This window comes from Hemitrygon akajei, chromosome 11 (genome assembly GCF_048418815.1).
Source record: "Hemitrygon akajei chromosome 11, sHemAka1.3, whole genome shotgun sequence".
Lineage (NCBI taxonomy): Eukaryota > Metazoa > Chordata > Chondrichthyes > Myliobatiformes > Dasyatidae > Hemitrygon > Hemitrygon akajei.
Genome location: NC_133134.1, coordinates 40,158,065 through 40,178,619, shown reverse-complemented (window position 1 = coordinate 40,178,619; position 20,555 = coordinate 40,158,065). Strand labels below are relative to the sequence as shown.

General features: G+C 38.0%; 1 protein-coding gene across 2 annotated transcripts in view; it reads right to left on the bottom strand.

Moving 5' to 3' along the window:
• The window catches only part of rnf216 (ring finger protein 216), a 221,853-nt gene that overhangs the window by 146,948 nt on the left and 54,350 nt on the right, over positions 1-20,555 (bottom strand). For both annotated transcript variants that reach the window (XM_073060674.1, XM_073060673.1), the window contains exons 8-13: positions 19,121-19,235; positions 13,936-14,075; positions 12,844-12,894; positions 11,623-11,760; positions 8,956-9,104; positions 5,605-5,683 (exon numbers count right to left, since the gene is read on the bottom strand). In XM_073060674.1, coding sequence (XP_072916775.1) covers positions 5,605-5,683; positions 8,956-9,104; positions 11,623-11,760; positions 12,844-12,894; positions 13,936-14,075; positions 19,121-19,235 — 672 coding nt within the window. The remainder of the gene's footprint in view (positions 1-5,604; positions 5,684-8,955; positions 9,105-11,622; positions 11,761-12,843; positions 12,895-13,935; positions 14,076-19,120; positions 19,236-20,555) is intronic.

Sequence of the window (20,555 nt, the reverse complement as noted above, 5' to 3'; positions counted from 1 at the left end):
CATATGTTTCTTAAGTGTTTTCTATGCATAGAAAGGTAAAATATATACCATATACCTAAGACAAACGTTTGACTAACTGACGCTAAATAATACCGGCTGTACTTGTTCCAACATACGTACAAATCCGACTTAAAGACGGACTCAGGAACGGAACTCGTACGTAACCCGGGGGACTGCCTGTACAAGAAACTTCAAACTTGCATGCCTCATCATACTTGTAAACTTTTTGACAAGTGCACTGACAGCAGGAATCAAACCTATCTTGGAATAATTTCAGACCAGAGGTATCATGAGTTTATTCCAAGCTGCACATCTCAAAGCATTGCAGTGATGAAAAACAGATCTGAACCTTAGCCAACAAAACACCACTGTAATTTCAATTGACATTTTTGTGTAACAGATACATTTCAAGGCAAAATATTTACAAAAAAATACAATTAGCTTCTTTTAAAACTTTACTTCGTGAAGCACAGTCAGACTGAATTAGGTAGCACAAATTTTGATTTCAGTACTTCATTTTCTGGGGTGTCTTATATTAAAACTACTGGCCTGAGACATCTACGGAAATACATACAAAGGCCTGCAACTCAGTTCTTCTTGGGTAACCTCATTCCTTAAATTCTAAGATACAGTTTGCATTTAGCACATTGATTTTAGCCATAATTTCCCATGGTTTCCATGCGTATTCTTTATAAATAAAGTATACGGCTGTCAGCCAAGAACCAATTTCTTGTGATTACTTTTCTGGTAACATTGTGTTGTGTTGACTGAGTACAAGTCCTTTAAATAGTTTTAATCCAACTTCAATTTTATGAATATGGATTCCAATAAAATATCAAAACATGCATGGCTCTTAACAAGTGCTTATGAAATTAAAGAAAAATAAGGCAGCCTTTCTCTTTAGAGTGGAAGACGAGATATTAGAAAAATAAAAGACTTGAGGACTTTGGCACGCTCAAGTAATATGAATCTAGTAGTAGTCTCTCGAAGTCCGAGAAAGATCACACGACATTAATAACCAACTTCTTCTGAATAATCTGAAGAGCAATTCACTTGGCATCTCACTTTCCTTTCTAACAACTCCATTAAAATGCATAATTCTCTGACTGAAAAGGAGGGCACTTAAGCCAATTTGCACCACAAATATTTTCCTGTGGACTGATTAAACAGCAAATTCATGTGAAAATTCTATACACGAGTTGGTACTTCACCACACTTTCGTTTAATATACTGAAGCACTCATCAGGTGTCAAGTAAATGAAATTCAAAAGTAAGTTCTCAAATGGCAAATTAACTATGTCCCTTCAACATAATTATTCATATAAATTGTCAAAAATGCTATGTTAAAAATGCCTCCTTGATAATTTGCAATGTACAAGTGGATGGACTCCAAAATGATACAGCACATTCAAGCAAAATATCATGAATCATCATCAACCTTCATAGCATCACAACCAGATAGGTTTTTCCAATGCTGACACGTGATTTGTTGCATCTATCAATACACTGTCTTATTGCACCATCTGGTGGACATTTCAGAACTTGATATTTAATACTGAAAATGAATTAGATTAATACTCTGCATTTCCAAAAACATTTGAGATAATTTTTATGTCGTGGGGAACTTATTAAATGAAGGTCACCCATATCGGGTTCTGAAAAAGTATTTTCAACCACAACTTGTAAGCCATTTTCCACATACAGTAGCATGCAAAAGTTTGGGCAGAATTTCTGTCACTGTGAATACCTAAGTGAGTAAAAGGTGACCTGATTTCCAAAAGGCATAAAGTTAAACATGACACATTTCTTTAATATTTTAAGCAAGATTACTTCTTTTATTTGCATCTTTTACAGTTTCAAAATAACAAAAAAGGAAAAGGGCCCAAAGCAAAAGTTTGGGCACCCTGCATGGTCAGTACTTAGCAACACCCCCTTTGGCAAGTATCACAGCTTGTAAACACTTTCTGTAGCCAGCTAAGAATCTCTCAATTCTTGTTTGGGGGACTTTTGCCCATTCTTCCTTGTAAAAGGCTTCTTGTTCTGGGAGATTCTTGAGCCGTCTTGCAGGCACTGCTCTTTTGAGGTCTATCCATAGATTTTCGATGATGTTTCGGTCGGGGGACTGTAAGGGCCATGCCAAAACCTTCAGCTTGCGCCTCTTGAGGTAGTCCATTGTGGATTTTGAGGTGTGTTTAGGATCATTATCCTGTTGTAAAAGCCATTCTCATTTCATCTTCAGCGCTTTTTTTTTTTTACAGATGGTGTGATGTTTGCTTCCAGAATTTGCTGGTATTTAATTGAATTCATTCTTTCCTCTACCAGTGAAATGTTCCCCGTGCCACTGGCTGCAACACAAGCCAATAGCATGATCGATCCACCCCCATGCTTAACAGTTGGAGAGGTGTTCTTTTCATGAAATTCTGCACCCTTTTTTCTCCAAACATACCTTTGCTCATTGCAGCCAAAAAGTTCTATTTTAACTTCATCAGTCCACAGGACTTGTTTCCAAAATGCATCAGGCTTGTTTAGATGTTCCTTTGCAAACTTCTGATGCTGACTTTTGTGGTGAGGACGCAGGAAAGGTTTTCTTCTGATGACTCTTCCATGAGGGTCATATTTGTGCAGGTGCCGCTGCACAGTAGAACAGTGCACCATCACTCCAGAGACTGCTAAATCCTCCTGAAGGTCTTTTATAGTCAAACGAGGGTTTTGATTTGCCTTTCTAGCAATCCTATGAGCAGTTCTCTCAGAAAGTTTTCTTGGTCTTCCAGACCTCAACTTGACCTCCACCGTTCCTGTTAACTGCCATTTCTTAACTACATTACAAACTGAGGAACTGGCTACCTGAAAACACTTTGCTATCTTCTTATAGCCTTCTCCTGCTTTGTGGGCATAATTTATTTTAGTTTTCAGAGTGCTAGGCAGCTGCTTAGAGGAGCCCATGGCTGCTGATTGTTGGGACAAGGTTTGAGGAGTCAGGGTATTTATAAAGCTTTGAAATTTGCATCACCTGGCCTTTCCTAATGATGACTGTTAACAAGCCATAGCCCCAACAGGCTAATTAAGGTCTGAGACCTTGGTAAAAGTTATCTGAGTGCTCAAATCTCTTGGGGTGCCAAACTTCTGCATGGTGCTCCTTTTTCTCCCCCACTCTAAAATTGTACAAAACAAAAATAATACACTAATCTTGCTTAAAATGGTGAAAAGAATGATTCATCTTTAACTTTATGACTTTTGGATATCAGTTCATCTTCTACTCACTTAACTATTCACAGTAACAGAAATTTTGACCGGGGTGCCCAAACTTTTGCATTCCACTGTAAAGTGACAATTTTTTTGAACTTCCCACATTTTTTTTTTACAATATTCCATTGTGTCATGGCCCATTAAGACATATTGCTTCCACTGAATTTTAGATGGCATTTTCATGCATTTTAACTGCTGGGGTGGATCGTAATGGCATTTCAATACTTCACTATACATGCTAAATATTTATCCTATGTCAGGGCATGAAATACTTATTGATAATACAAAAAGGAAAAGCATGCAATCTTATCACTTCACTTTCAACTTTACACCACATTAAATTCACACTGCGTAATTCCTTGTGCTTGTGCACAAAATATAATAGGAGTAAAAGAATAGGAAATGGAAAGGATGTTTCCCATGGTGTAAGAGTCCAGGGCAAGAGTGCACAGTCCCAGGATAGAGGGCATCCATTTAAAACAGATGCAGAGAAATTTCTTTAGCCAGGGGTGGTGAATTTGCAGAATTTGTTGCCGCAGGCAGCTGTGGAGACCAGGTCATTAGGTGTATTCAAGACAGAGCTCGTTAGGTTCTTGAAGGGAAACAGCATCGAAGGTTACTGGGAGAAAGGTGGGGAGTGGGGCTGAGGGAGAGAAAAAAAAAAAGGACCAGCCATGATTGAATGGTGCAGCTGATTCGATGGGCTAAATGGCCTGATTCTGCTCCCATGTCTTATGGTCTAATAGGCTTTCATTTCAGTTCAAGTGTGTTGAGACAATATTTTTCTAAAACATTAGGAAAGTAAGCATCACTATTGGCTTATTTCAGCAATAGATGGCAAAGGTTTGGGAGTCTCACTGCAGTCTCAAATTTGCAATGTATAGGTTTAATAAATCAGTCATGGAGGCAGATGAGTGACTTTGAAGAACAGGAATTGAAGACTAGGAAAGGAAACAAGTTTCAGTGAGTAGTATTATACACTTCAATACAAGAAGTTCATAAAATAAAGGCTTGACAGAGACTGACATGTGGGAGAATTGTGATTTCTTAAAGATATTTCATGACCGATAGGAATGACAGTTCAACAACCCTGGTTGCAATGTTTTCACATGAGATGAAAAGTAGGGGAGGATGCAGCAATATTGGCCAAGAAAACAATTCCAATTCTAAGGAGCAATTACATTCATTCATCTTTTAAGTACATAATCATTCCAGGTTTAACAGAGGAACAAAAGGAGATCAAATAGCTAGGAGTGTACACTGATTTCTGAAATAACAGGAAGGCAGATGAAGAAATTTGTTGATCAATTTCTGCTGAGTTTAAAAATGGCAAGACCAACCAACCCGTTATTAGTAAGGCAAGAATGCTGAATTCCTGAACTACCTTGAAGAAAACATTTCAATCATTATGCAGCTAGAGTTGGTACCAAAGTTAATACTAGAAAATAAAATGAAGGTTTCTAGGAAGTTGAAAGAATGGGAGTGGGCTAGCATGAGGAAGTTGCAAGAATGATTCAGTTAAGTTTAGAATCAATATGAAAATGGATAAAGTCCATGAGTACAAGTTCTAAATTGGACAAACTAAACTTACTGGATTGTGACATAGTGCCTTGTAAAAAGTATTCGTCCCTCAAAAATTTTCACATTTTCTAAATTTAAAATGTATTGAAGTAAAACTTACAAAACATTGTGCATCATGTGAAATCAAAAGAAAAATTCCAAAACCGGTCAACAATTTACTGAAAATTAAAAACCAAAGTTGTTGAATACTGTAGGCCAACATAACATCGTAGGTACTGTGCTGTACCATTCTATTTTCTTTAAATACTTCATTCAGCTGATTTGTGTTTTCAAGCTTTGCATAGGATACATTGCTGAGTCACTGAATTTATAACTGCAAGGGTCGATATTTCTAAGGTTTTTTGATGAGAATGCATTTTTCATTAAAAAGTTGATTAATTTTAGAAAATACGTTCAGCACATGAATGACTTCTGGTGGCGATACAATTTATAAATGTTTCCATTACACCAATGAATAAGATGAGGAAAATATTCTAATTGCCCATTTACCCAAATTGCATATTGTAATATTAAAAGAAAACCTGAAAGGGGGGTGGGGGGGGGGGGGGGGGGGGGAGTGTAGAAGCAGCTATCTCCTAGTCACCATTCCTCACTTTTACCTAGCCCTACCTCAATGATGACTATCAACACATGCAGTATAACTGTATGATGCCATTCAAGCTCAAAAATACACTTTGTTTCTCCATAGTTATGAATGAAATACTAAAATAAAATCATTCAAGCCTGAATTGACTTGAGCTGACCAACACTTCTCTTTAAATAAGTATTAGTTCTTACCTTTCTACAGCGAGGGTTGGGACAGCTGAACATATTTATTTCTTTGTCCAGTAGTGCAGGGAAGTTGCAGAATGGACATCTGGAACATGTCACATACAGAAAGTAATAAAGTTAAAATAATATACAAAAGTACATTTGAAGAATTTACCAAACTACCTGTTTTGTAAAAATGATTCTAATTACAGCATACACGAGGAAATCTGCAGATGCTGGAAATTCAAATAACACACACAAAATGCTGGTGGAACACAGCAGGCCAGGCAGCATCTATAAGGAGAAGCACTGTCGACTTTTCAGTCCGAGATCCTTCGTCATGACTAACTGAAGGGAAAGATACTAAGAGATTTGAAAGTAAGAGGGGAGGGGGAAATGCATATTGAGTCTTGAATCCATTCTTAACCTGTGCTGATCAGTGATCGTGGGTGTCATGGATTACAGCATGGTAGCATAGTGCTTAGCATATTTGAGGTTCATTTCCAATTGCTGTCTGAAAGGAGAGTTTAGACATTTTCCCCGTGGCCATATGGGTTTCCTCCTAGTGTTCTCTTTTCTTCCCATAGTCCAAAGACATAACGGCTTGTAGGCTAATTGGTCATGGTAAATTGTCCCGTTAGGCCAGGTTTAAATCAGGGGATTGCTGGGCTGCACAGCTCAAGTGCCAGAAAGGTCTATTCGACTCTGTATCCCAATAAATTTTACTACATAAATTAAAAAGCAAAAAATAGCTACAAGCAAGTCTCAATAACTGAGAAAAAAGCACACCAGTTCAATTCCCCATTGCTGAACTACTCACAGAAATTTCTGCTAAATATTGTGCAGTGATGTGGAAAACAAGTGAGATCTTACAGGACATGTAGAAGGCCATTTAGCTCAAATTTAAGCTCCACTGAAGTCTTACTTTACCTCTGAGTCCATTAGCTTAACTTCCCCTTCTTTTAAATATACATGTCTTGAAGTTTAAAAAAAAGATTAGGTTTCTAAAAATCAAAACCGCTATAATGCAAGGATTCAGTTAACCCTAAAATCTTCCCAGGGGATACTAGTTGTCCAGGATGTAAAAAAAAGTCAGAAATTCATTCATCTCTTCCCAGTGAGGGTGTAGTAAACCTTTCACTGTAGCATATGAAACTTTTGTTAGTAACATACAAATAAAACCCTTTGCTGCAGCAAAGACTGTTGGCTTACAAGGTAGAACTGCATTTACCTAGCTGCATCTTAAATATGGCTGTGCTGGTTGTGATAGACCTACAGATAATCACCCTTCAGGTTCATTTATGACACCAAAGCCAAAAATCTGAAGATCAATTGACCTCAGACCTGTACTTCAATGCGAGTCAGTGATCTGGGAAATAAGGGACGAACAAACAAAAACTGTTTTGTTATACAACAAGATAAAGTTGTTATCATCTTTTAATTGAGTGTCTGATTTCATATGGCTGAACCATCACCTTGTTAATGTGTCCCGAGGTTATTTTAGATATTAACTAATTACAATAAAGATTAGCAATATTCAGAAATACAAATGTAACCCAGTCACCTATGAGATTTACATTCCAAGTCAATTCTATAATATTTGTATCATAACAGCTGGATAGAATAACAGGTTTCATCAATTCCTGGTCAAAGAACAGCATAACAAATAGCTTTTGTCAGTAGATTTGGAAAATCAGCTTGCTGGTGGATCCCAAGAGAAGGAATTTGTAGAATGTTTTCGAGATGGCTTTTTAGAGCAACTTGTGATTGAGCCTACTAGGGAAAAAACAATTCTGGACTGGGTGTTATGTAAGGAACCTGACTGATTTGGGAGCTAAAGGTCTTTGGACACTGCCCTCCTACCATCCACCCACAACAGGCACTGATTTTGAAACACACCCCAAGGACTTTAAACCTGAAGACTTGGATATCACACTTCTCCCACACCAACCTCTGGGCACATGCTTCCATGTCCTATTCCCCAAGCATCAAATCTCTATCCACTGATCCTACCCCATCCACTTGCCAATCATGGCCTTCTGTACACTAGCCTTCCCCAAACCCAGTCACATTCTCAGAACTATTGTATCAACAGGCAACAAATGAGCACGAAATGTGGCTTTTGGTGTAAGGTCACAAAGTGGCAATTTCATGTACAGCAAGGCTTCAGTGCACCAACATCGCAGACCAATTTGTATGCCAGTCTCTCTCCAGGGAATTTTAAAAAATCTATTTCTATGGAACAAACATTCATCAAAAAAGTGAGGCACATATATCTATATACACATACACACACACACACACATTCTGAGGCCACTCTGTTAGGTACACCTCATTATTGGCTCATTATCTAATCAGCAAATCATGTGGAATGAACCATAACCAAAAGGCGGGACTGTCATATATTGGAAGATTGGAGCGACTAGGCTTGTATACACTGGAATTTAGGATGAGAGGGGATCTGATTGAAACATGTAAGATTATTAAGGGATTGGACACGCTGGAGGCAGGAAGCATGTTCCCGCTGATGGGTGAGTCCAGAACTAGAGGCCACAGTTTAAGAATAAGGGGTAGGCCATTTAAAACAGAGATGCAGAGAAACTTTTTCACCCAAGAGAGTGGTGGATACCAAAAACTATTCAAAGATGTGCATGAAGTTAGGCAGTTCTAGTTGCTTGCACTAGATCATTTAGGATAAACCTAAAAAAATGCATATAATAAATAGCAATTTAAATTTTGGATAAAGCTGACTCCAGAGACAAATGCCTTCAGAAAAGTGCTGAGCAAATCAAACTACACACCATCAACTGAGCTAGCCTTTATTTCTCATATAGAGACAATGATTTTCATCAACACAAATACATCTTGTAGACTATGCATTGACTCAACTCACAGCATTCTTGCCTACATTAAAAAGTTTTGGAGTCAAAGCTCAAATCAGAAATTTAGGCACAAGAATCTATCACACAGGAAGGGTTGCATCTTTCTGATGCAACGTTAAACCGTGTCCCCATTTATTCTAACACAAGATCCAATGGCAGTATTGCAAAATCTGTATTACTTCCTTGATGGTCTGATTAATAATGAATATTCAAACATGATAATGTTAAGATAACCCAAGGGCACACTGTGCACAAATTGATTGCCATATTTCCTACAAAACCACAATGACCAGACACCAAATCATGAAAAAGATTGCTTTGTAAAAAAAAATTAAATCAACATTATGATAAGGAGACATTTTAACTAACAATTTGAGTATAGTATAATGAGGAATTAGTCACATGCTGCAAAATACAACTTTATATTACAGGTGTTTCAATACTGATACAAACTCAATTTGGTTAAAGTGGAGATAATCTGTAAACAGACACCAACCGTACAAGTTCATCAGCACAGGCAGTAGCAACCGCCTCCTCTGCTTGACGCTCATAGTATTTGCATAGTATGTTCTCTGGCAATACTTTCTCCAGCTCACCGTTGAGGAATGTGCAGGTACAGCAGCTATCCATACAGCTCAGCTGGGACTTTAAACAAAGGAGAGATTGACACAATGGTCAGCCATCTTTGGCTACTGCACATTCATCAAATGTTTTTTTGTTACAAAAGTTTGCATTTACTTACCACATAAAATCAGAGAACTTTTAACAGATGATTTTTTTAAAAATTTAAATGGTTAAACGTAATAATCACTTGAAGTATATTCAAATATTTTATTCTTAATTCAAAGCTTATACCTCATGGAAAGTCACTTGAACTTTAAAGAAAACAACTCAGCTACCAAAAAAATGCAGCTTGTTATTTTTTAAAAAAAAATAAAGCTTATTGCTATCAATTCCAATTTCTTCCTTTAATGAAAAGCTCTTCTCGGGCTTCCAGCCAAGTACAGATATTGATTTTAACCAACATTTCGACGACAAACTCTGCCATCTTCATCAGGGATGATGCCTGAGCAAGTCTAGCCTGGTGGAATTTATACTCTGCCATCCGTCCTTCTAATCGATTAGTTCTCATCCAATCAAATTTCTGCTGTCCCACCTTGTTTACAACAGAATTCCAGTTCTTAACTTAGAGCGAGACCTTCATCTGTTAAAATTCTTTTCCTCCAGTTTTATTTCAGTGGCTTCCTCCAACAGGTGGTCCCAAAAGCCATCAGCACGGCACAGTAGTTTTGTGCCAAAGTCAATACAATGGTCAACGTGAATGCAATGTTCTGCTACCATCAATTTCTCCAGGGCTGGGTTACCCAAACAGATTCACCTCCAGTGTTCCTTAATGATGGTTTCCACTGTGTATCCCTTCTGGCCGATATACACTGCTCCACATTCACAGGGAATCCTGTAAACATCAGCCATCCTGAGTCCCAGGTCATCTTTGACCCGTGCAAGCTGTGATTTAAGAGCCAATGGGGTTTAAAAAAAACCAGGAAATCTAACAATGAGGAACCCCCCCATTGCTACCATCTGTATTCCCTATACTTCCAGTTTCTGGAAGGATCACCAGGAATTCTGAAGAAATACCACATTAATTCCATCCACAAACCTGTAAGAAAGCTCAAATCACAGCTTATGCAGATCAAAGATGACCTGGGACTCAGGTTGGTGGGCATTTACAGAATTCCTTGTGAATGCGGTGCAACATTTATCAGCCAGATGGGATGCACAGTGGAAACCCCCATCAAGGAGCACAGGAGGTGTATCCAGTTCAATTACATGGAGAAAAATCAGCCGTAGCAGAACACTGCATTTACAATGGCCATAGGATTGACTTTGCTGGCATAAAACTACTGTGCCGTGCCAATGGCTTTTGGGACCACCTGGAGGCAGAAGTCACTGAAATAAAGCTAAAGGAAAAGAATGTCAACAAAGCTCTAAGTAAGAACTGGAATTTGGTTGTAAACAAGGTGAAACAGCAGAAACTTGATTGGATGAGAACTAACCAATCAGGAAGGACGGACGACAGGGTATAAACACCACCAGACTAGACATGCCTAGACGTCATAACTGATGAAGATGACAGAGTTCGTCATCAAAATGGTTAAAATCGATACCTGTATCCAGCTGGAAGCCCAAGAAGAGTTTAGTCATCGTGTACGCAGGAAAGCACTAGTTCTTTTCTTCCTTAAGTAGTCTCCTTCTCAGTCCTAAAGTGCCTATGTCATATTATGAAACCCTTTGGTTGTGTTTAGGGTACAGCAAGCAGGGTACTTGACCAATATCATATTTCCAAGTTTGTTGACATTTATAACAGGGTGCAATGAAATTCTTTGTTTGCACAAAATACAGAGTAAACAGTTTTGAGATACATCAGATTCAGAGTGCTGAAGAGGACAACAGTCATTTTTGCTCATGAAAACCAAGTGGTTCAGAACATAGTAGATGGAACTTAATGTGGAAAAATGTGGCATTATGTGAGGGATTGGATTACGTTACTATTCAAAGGGACCCAGGTGCACCTAAACAAATGTCACTGAGACCAATATGCAATTGCATTAACTGATTAATAGAGGAAATAGAACTTTAACATTTATTACAAGGACTAGAGTCGAGGAAAAAAATTCACTGCAATTGTTTGGCCTTGGTAATACCTTGTGTAACTAGGTACTGTATGCAGGTTTGGTATTCTTATTAATGAAAGGATTACTGGCTTTTGAGGGAGTGCAGCCAAGATTCACTAGACTGGTTCCTGAAATGGTGAATTGTGTGTATACTCACAACCCCCCACCAAAATAAGTAGAATTCCCCCCCCCCCCTCCCAGAGTAGTGAACCTTTGGAATTCGCCACTCCAGTGCTTGTGAAACCTCAGTCATTAGGTTCATTCATATATTGATTAATAATTTTTGTGACATCAATGATTACTGGAATAGCATTGGAGAATGCACTAACAATGAAGATTAGCAATGATCTTAATGATGGTGGAGGAGGCTTGAAAGAGTGGTTGGCCCGCACCCACACCTGTTCCTCTATAAATTACATCCATGGCTCTGGAGTTGCCAATTTTTTTTTTTTTTTTTTATAAAAAGCATCTCAAAGATCAATTCATACCTTGCCAGCTCCAAACACAGCTTCCTGTGCATATCTCACGAGGCATTCTTTACAAAAGAGATGACCATCACTGCATTGCGTCAACTCCTCAAAGGCAAATTCCCCGTAACAGCAGCCACATTCAATCAGCTGTCCATCCTGCAAGCAGGAGAGTCAATTTATTACAGCTTCTATTAATAATGAAGAAATACTTAGGGATAAAATTTAAAATTTATTCAGTAATGGAACAATATGGGCAATTTTACAAAGAGCCTGTGAATAATAAAAGAATTTCAAAAAATTGTCTGAAACAATTACGATTTTAAGGAAAACTAATGTGAGAAACACTGACTTCCCCTTCCCCCCCCCTCAATTTAGAATATTTCAGAGAATTTCTACTGACCACTCAAGTTACTTGTTTGCTTTAGATCACACCTAAAATACAGTTATATCAAAATGCCAGTCTTAAAATAATTAATCCAATTCAACAAACTCAAAACTTCTCTATCTCATGGCTTCACAATAACAATTTCAAAGAACTTTCAAAAGATAGAATTTAAGATATTTTGGAAGACCCATAAAATTTCACCAAAAGTTTTGTCATCTGGCAAGTACTTAGTTGAAGCTTTTCCATTGTTCTAAAAATGCCACTTACAATGAAAACTCCAAGTTAAAAGACAAACTTAAGTGCTGGATATAGCACTATCCACCTATCTTGAGTAAGGACAGCACAACACCTTGTTCAAAACCCATTTTTAGAACTCAGTGAGGAAATTAGCTGAGCTTTCTTTTAAGTATCAACATGAAAGAGTATGCTCTTGCTGTGCTCACATCAGTTTTCATCAATCCTGCGAGAGGTTCATCAATCCTTCCTTTTCTGACAACAAATTCTAATAGACACATATCAGGCTCATTATTTCCAAATATCTTCTTTAAAATTGCAATATTTTTGTTTTCCTTTCATTCTAAAGTTTAGCATTTCATTACAACATTTCAAGACATAATCCAATGTGTGATCTTCACATACCCACTTTCAAAGGACAATCCAAAGGGCAGAACAACTCAACTATTTAAAATTCCCTGGTTGCTGAGGAGATGTATCAGTACTTTTAGATGCACAAATTGAACATTCAGGTGGTTCTCAGCATGAAAGCAGAGCTGCTTATAAATGATTCATGAAGTTTGGTACAACTTGAAAGTTCGTGATTATAAACTGCCCTGAAGTGTAGAATTTATACTTGCCTTCTGATATTGTTCTTCATTCATTTGCATAGCAAATTGAAAATCTGCATACTGAAACAGAAAGTTATAAATAAGGACCTGACAATTAAGTACAAAATACTTCACATTCCAATACTCTCACCTACAATGTCACACAAATAATCTCAACTATCAGGATGCGCTTGAGCTTCAATCCTAAATTACCCATTGTGATTTGCAAATAAAATTACGAATACTAAGAATAAATTCATTTCCCCAAATACAACTGGTAACCATATATTTATTTTGGATACATTTGGTCTGAAAAAAATTCTTAACATATTCCTCAATTCCCTACTCTTACATGAATTATAATTGTTAATAAGACACATTTAAAATCTTGCCATAATATGAACAAAATATGAGAACAAGTATGAAATGGACGGGGAGAATGATTAGCAACAGACGTTACGAATACTCAGAGCCAATGCTCATTTTCATTTTATGTTTCACCAACAAATACACCTCTTTGCTGTCAATTTTGAACTACTCTGGTTTTGAAAGCATACCACCATACTTAAACTGGAGGTGACAGGGAAAGCACACAAATATATAACTGACTCAAATTTGTACAAGATTACAACATTTAAATTAGACATTTGTACCCAAGGAAAACTGTAGTGATCAAATTAATTTACAAATGGGAAATAAATTTTAAAAAATAAATCAAGCAATCACAACTGAGAAAATCTGCAGATGCTGGAAATCCGAGCAACACACACAAAATGCTGGAAGAACTCAGCAGGCCAGGCAACATCTAGGAAAAGAGTACAGTCAACGTTTCGGGCTGAATCAAAGGGTTTTGGCCCAAAAGGTCGACTGTACTCTTGTCCTAGATGCTGCCTGGCCTGGTGAATTCCTCCAGCATTTTGTGTGTATTGCTGAAACATGTAAAACCATTCTTTGTCCAAGATGAAGCCATCACCATATTTATACAAAGAATGCAATGATGAGAAATACCTAGTAACTAAACATAATTTACTAAAGTCCTCTACTGAACCGATAAACAATTTTTCAGAACATTAACCTGACATTCACAGTCCAAGCATTTCTCCTGGTGAACATTTCACTTACCTCTTCCATCTCTTTCATCTTCTGATGGAAGAACTCCAGCTCTTGTCGCACTAGTGGATGAAGGCCATCCTGTTCATATGATCGCCAATGTCGTCTTTTGTTTTCCAGAAAGCGCATCTGTCTCTCTATTTTAAAGGCACCTAAGAAAATGCATTGTACAGTGAGGTCAGTTCAGTTTATTATCAAGGTACAGTTACTGAACAAGAATCTTTGGCCCCTAGATTTTATTTACAGGTTTTGTTGTAAATGTTTATTTTTTGTCTTCTGTGTTAGTGTCAGTAGACAAGTTTTACATTTCCAAGCATTCATTTTCCAAATAATTTAATATTACAGATTACATTAAAGAAAGCAACATACTAAGTAAGAGACTACTTTTCAAATAAAAACTTGATTTTATAGGTATATTGCCCAGCCATGATTAAACAAAGATAACAAACAGAATGCCTATGTCAATAGAATAATGAGTTGAATGAACTACACTGATTAAGTGAAACAGTAACAGATGGAGAAGGACAACCAAACTAAAAGGTGAGGGTGTGGCAGATGTGACAGTTTAGCCTTCAAATCATCAATTCTTATACCATGGTAAGAGTGAGCAGAGCAAAAAGACACAAGGTGGTCATCCTGCATCAGCAAAGTCCTTCCCAAGCAGGAATTTTGTGGCAGACATGAGTTTCAAGATGTGCTGTCCCAGCTCTTCCGAAGAAGCAAAAAGAAACCAGCAAGGTTGAGGATCAGAAATGCAGTGTTTGACCAAAGAAATTGGGTGCAGCAGGTGCAAGATATAGATAGATAGATAGATAGATACTTTATTCATCCCCATGGGGAAATTCAACATTTTTTCCAATGTCCCATACACTTACTGTAGCAAAACTAATTACATACAATACTTAACTCAGTAAAAAATATGATATGCATCTAAAATCACCCTCTCAAAAAGCATTAATAATAGCTTTTAAAAAGTTCTTAAGTAGTTTACTTAAATACATTGAGTCCTAACCCCGGCACTTTAACATATCTTACTCCTGGCGGTTGAATTGTAAAGCCGAATGGCATTGGGGAGTATTGATCTCTTCATCCTGTCTGAGGAGCATTGCATCGATAGCAACCTGTCACTGAAACTGCTTCTCTGTCTCTGGATGGTGCTATGTAGAGGATGTTCAGGGTTTTCCATAATTGACCGTAGCCTACTCAGCGCCCTTCACTCTGCTACCGATGTTATACTCTCCAGTACTTTGCCCACGACAGAGCCCGCCTTCCTTACCAGCTTATTAAGACGTGAGGCGTCCCTCTTCTTAATGCTGCCTCCCCAACACGCCACCACAAAGAAGAGGGCGCTCTCCACAACTGACCTATAGAACATCTTCAGCATCTCACTACAAACATTGAATGATGCCAACCTTCTAAGGAAGTACAGTCGACTCTGTGCCTTCCTGCACAAGGCATCTGTGTTGGCAGTCCAGTCTAGCTTCTCGTCTAACTGTACTCCCAGATACTTGTAGGTCTTAACCTGCTCCACACATTCTCCATTAATGATCACTGGCTCCATATGAGGCCTAGATCTCCTAAAGTCCACCACCATCTCCTTGGTCTTGGTGATATTGAGACGCAGGTAGTTTGAGTTGCACCATATCACAAAGTCCTGTATCAGTTTCCTATACTCTTCCTCCTGTCCATTCCTGACACACCCCACTATGGCCGTGTCATCAGCGAACTTCTGCACATGGCAGGACTCTGAGTTATATTGGAAGTCTGATGTGTACAGGGTGAACAGGACCGGAGAGAGCTCGGTCCCCTGCGGCGCTCCTGTGCTGCTGACCACCGTGTCAGACCTACAGTCTCCCAACCGCACATACTGAGGTCTATCTGTCAAGTAGTCCACTATCCAATCCACCATGTGAGAGTCTACTCCCATCTCCGTTAGTTTGTGCCTTAAGATCTTGGGCTGATATCTTGAACTGATACCCTTTCTAAATCCAAAATAGTCCAGCATTGCTATCAGCTCTGAACTCACAGAAACCACTGGAGCCCAAGAACACCCCTCTACAGTCCAGAGAAGTCTTGTCACAAGAGGTCTTCATGGAAGAATTGCTGCCAAAAAGTCATTCCTCTGAAGTGGAAACAAAGCCAAAAGATTCACCCACACACAAAAACACAAGGACTGGGTTGCTGAATAATAGCAGCAAGTGCTCTAGAGTGATGAGATAATATTTGAACTTTTTGGCTCAAACTTAAGGCAATTTGTTCCTAGAGGAGTTGGAGAGCTCTAAGTGGATGAGTGTCTGCAGCTGACAGTGAAGCACGGCAGGGGTTCTCTGCAGTTAGGGTTGCATTTCTTCAAATGGAGTTGATGATCTGGTCAGAAATGATGGAATCTTCAATGCCAAGTACAGTCGGCCCTCCTTATCCGCAGATTCCACATGTGTGGATTCAAACAACTGTGGATCGGGAAAACCCAGAAGTTCTCTCTCCAGCACTCATTGTTTGAGAGTGTACAGACTTTTTTGTCATTATTCCCTAAACAATACAGTACAACAACTATTTACATAGCATTTCCATTGTATTAGGTATTATAAGTAATCTAGAAATGACTTAAAAGTACAGACAGTCCCCAGGGTGTGAATGAGTTCCATTCCTAAATCCATCTTTAAGTCGGATTTGAAGTCGGAACAGGTACATCCGGTATTATTTAACGTCAGTCAAACGTTTTTCTTAGTATATAGTACATATTTTACCTTTCTCTGCATATAAAACACTTAAGAAACACACGTATTTCAATAATTTAACCACTGCGTTGCTTAGTAATAATTGTAGCTTTCATCCGGGCAGGGTCTTTCACATGCTTCATTAAAATTGTTCAGACTGTTGACCAACTGTAGCCTAACGCTTTTCCAATGACTGATGGCGTTTCACCTCTTTCCGATCGCTTTATTACTTCCACCTTATTTTCAATCACGATCGTGATTATTTTTGTGAACAGAAACACTGCGTATTCAAAGTCCGCCGTCAGGTCCTAATGTCCACCGCACGCAGACATGTTAAATAAAGTCCGGGGTTCCGCTGGGTCCTAAAGACCATCGCACTGATCCATGTTAAATAATTGACTTGAGCATCCGCAAATTTTGGTATCCACGGGGGTCCTGGAACCAATCCCCCGCGGATAAGGAGAGCCAACTGTACAAGCAGATTCTCACCCATCACACAATGCCATCTGGGAGACATCTGATTAGTTCAAACTTCATTCTGCAACAGGTCAATGAATCCAAACACACAGTCAAGGTCATAAAGAACTATCTTCAGGGAAAAGAAGAACAAGGAGTCCTCCCTCCTCCCCCCACTCCATACTCTGACTCCCCACCCCCCCCAGAAAGGTCTCGGCCCAAAACATTGACCATTTACTTTCAGAGATGTACAAAAAGCTGGATGAACTCAGCAGGTCGGGCAGCATCCGTTGAAAGAAGCAGTCAATGTTTCGGGTCGAAACCTTTTGTCTTGATTTGACCACAGCATCTGCAGTGCACTGTGAGTTTACTTTCAGAGATACTGACTGGCCTACTGAGTTCTTCCAGTGTTTTGTGTGTTGCTTGTATTTCCAGCATGTACAGATTTTCTCACGTTTGAGATTCTGCAACAGATGGTATGACCTCCACAGAGCCCGAATCTCAACATCATTGAGGCAGTCTGGGATTACCTGGAGAGACAGAATTAAGTGGGACTGCCAAAGTCTGCAGAACAACTGTGGCAAGTTCCCCAAGATGCTTGGAACAACCTACCAGCTGATTTTCTTAGAAAATGCACAACCGTGTACCTAAGAGAATTGATGCAGTTTTAAAGGCAAAGTGGACAGACCAAATATTGATTTGATTTAGATTTTTTTTTTACTGTTTACTGCTCTTTATAGTAATTTTTTTTGATATTTAGAAGTTTCTTTATTTTTAAAAGCGTCTTCACTTTGCAGAATTTTTTTTGCATGTGCCCAAGCTTTTGCACAGTACTGTACACATACTGCACCATGTACTACCCCAAGATACTTTTATTTGCAGTTGATTTACAATAGATAAGAAAAAAACAATGGAAAAACTGCACCCAAGACAACCAACCAATCTGCAAAAGACAACTGTGTAAATATAGAAAGAAATAATGAGAACATGAGATGAAGAGTCCTTGAAAGTTAGTTCATAGGTTGTGGGAACAATTCATTGTTGGGAGTGAGTGAAGATATCCTCAAGTTCAAGGGCATGATGGTTCACAGGTGGTAACTTCTTAAGGCAATTCCCACATTACAACTGTTGGGTTTACAGAAATACACCAAATCACTGCACAAAAGCTATAGATATGGAATAAAATTTGCTTTGATTGGATTTGAGGGAAAAACACAAGTCCAACATTTGTTTTCAACTCTCATTTCATTGCAAGATGCACAGATGTTGCACTTTCATGTTATGGTAAATTACAATATGGACTGTATTCTAGGAAACCAACCCATAACACGAATGTCACCTGGTCTTGGCTTTCAGATTCTTATCTTCGTGCAAAGAGACAAATTTTAACATTTGAATGAAACTGAGTGAATCAATAGTTAAAATATCTTAAGATACCTAAAACCTGTAGTGGCATTTTAACAGTGGAATGATAAAATTTTGTTTGATCTTAGACGATCTGGCTTCTGATATAGTAGTATTCTTGGAAGATTTTAAATTTCTAATGAATGGAATATACAGCTGCACAAGAATCATTCAGCATAATCAAAGGACACATCTCCCTAGCTACCAGACAATTCTTGCCATGCTATAACAAAATTGTCATCATGGCTTTTTAGTTTTGAAAACTCCAAAGAACAAATGTGAATTTAATTTGAAGCTACTCAGGCAATTCTTCAGTATGACCAATAAAACTTTATTAAAAACATGCTAACTTTTGCAATTTTATAGAAACGACCAGGATGTTAATAATTATGCCTAAATATAAAAGACTTTCAACAATGTTGTTTGTAATATCTTGAGAGTATTAATCCCATCTGTGTTAATTAAATGAGACATTTTTAAATTATTGAAATAAGAGTGTAAATAGAATCGAGTCATTCCATTTGCTTTACTCACCACCCTTTCAAGAGACATTTATCCATTTTTAGATGACAGTACTTACAAACTGGGCACTCCACATTGTGGCAGCTTTTGATTCTCACCTTGTTCAAATTTGAAACTGATTGAATTAGACGAGTTCATTTCTTTTCGCCTTGTCTTTTTCTGACTAGATTGTGGTGAGTTTTCCTGCCATTTCTTAATAGCATCTGATAAGGCCTATAGAATAAACAGCAAAAAGAAGAAAATGCTAAAGCACCAGAACTGTATCACTTACTCCAGGGGAGACAAACCTTTTTGAGAGCATGTGCCCAAGTTGGTGATAATCTTCTAAAACAATCATGATAATTTTGAGCAGAGATACTCACTGATTAATGAATTAGCAACAATAATTATGGATGTTAAGGAAAAAGGACAAGTCCTGTTGCTTATTTACATGTATTCATTGTTTTACTATTAATAAAAGTATAACAGTAAATATTCAAAACCACTCATCTTTAAAAAGACATTTAAAAATGACATTGTTTCTAAATAGTTCTGCTATTGTAACCATTTACTATCCAAATACCAATATGTACACCAGGCCTGTGAGGATTTCAAAACATATCTAACATCATGATTTCCTGCAACTATCTGGCACCAAGTCAGTGTGAGACATTTCCTGTGAAACATCTCACTGCTCTGAGGTTGTAAAAATTAATTTGTTGCTTTATTTGGCAGTGAACATAATCATGTTGTATCTTTTTATTATGTGTGAAGGGGGTTTAAAGAATCATGGAGCAGCACCAACAAAATCTTTGCATGTGCCACAGGTTTGCCACCACTAGTAGTGGGTCAAAAAGAAAAGCAAATTCATAAAGACACAACTACAACATTTGGTGCCAATACTGCTTTGTGGAGAGTAGCAACTTTAAAAAAAAGCATGTTAATTTCCTGCCCTGCTACACAGAGCTCAGGTTAAAACCAAATAATTTAACTATTTGCTGGCTTCCAAAAATAAGAGAGAATTTTGACTCCAGCATTACTTGCACTCAGCCATTCTTATTCTCACAATTAGGGCAATATACATTTCTACGTGACTCAAACATTCAGGCAATGTCTAGTTCAAAATAAAATGCTCCAGAGATTCACTGTCACAAAACCCAATTTCTCTTTTTTGTTCTTCTGTTTTATTTATAATCTTCCTTTGAATGTATGAACATTTATATATTTAATTTATGAAAATAGCCAACAAACTTTATGGGAATAATCCTACAAAATGTTTACTCTTTTATTGGGAGAGGTGTTAGAAAGCTTGCTCACAGAGATACATTTCAAGGAGCATCTCAACAAGACTTGAGCTTGAAATAAAAGGTTTAGGATTTTTGCAACCAAAAACATTTGCACAAGGTTTATTGTTGGATTTTTGTCATCAATGCACAGGAGGTAGAACAGCAAGACTTGGAAGGACTGCAGAGCTGAGGATGGGTGTCAGACATTGCCAATTACTTCAGCTCATTCTATCTTCATCTGACAACCTTGCAGATCACTCATTAGGCA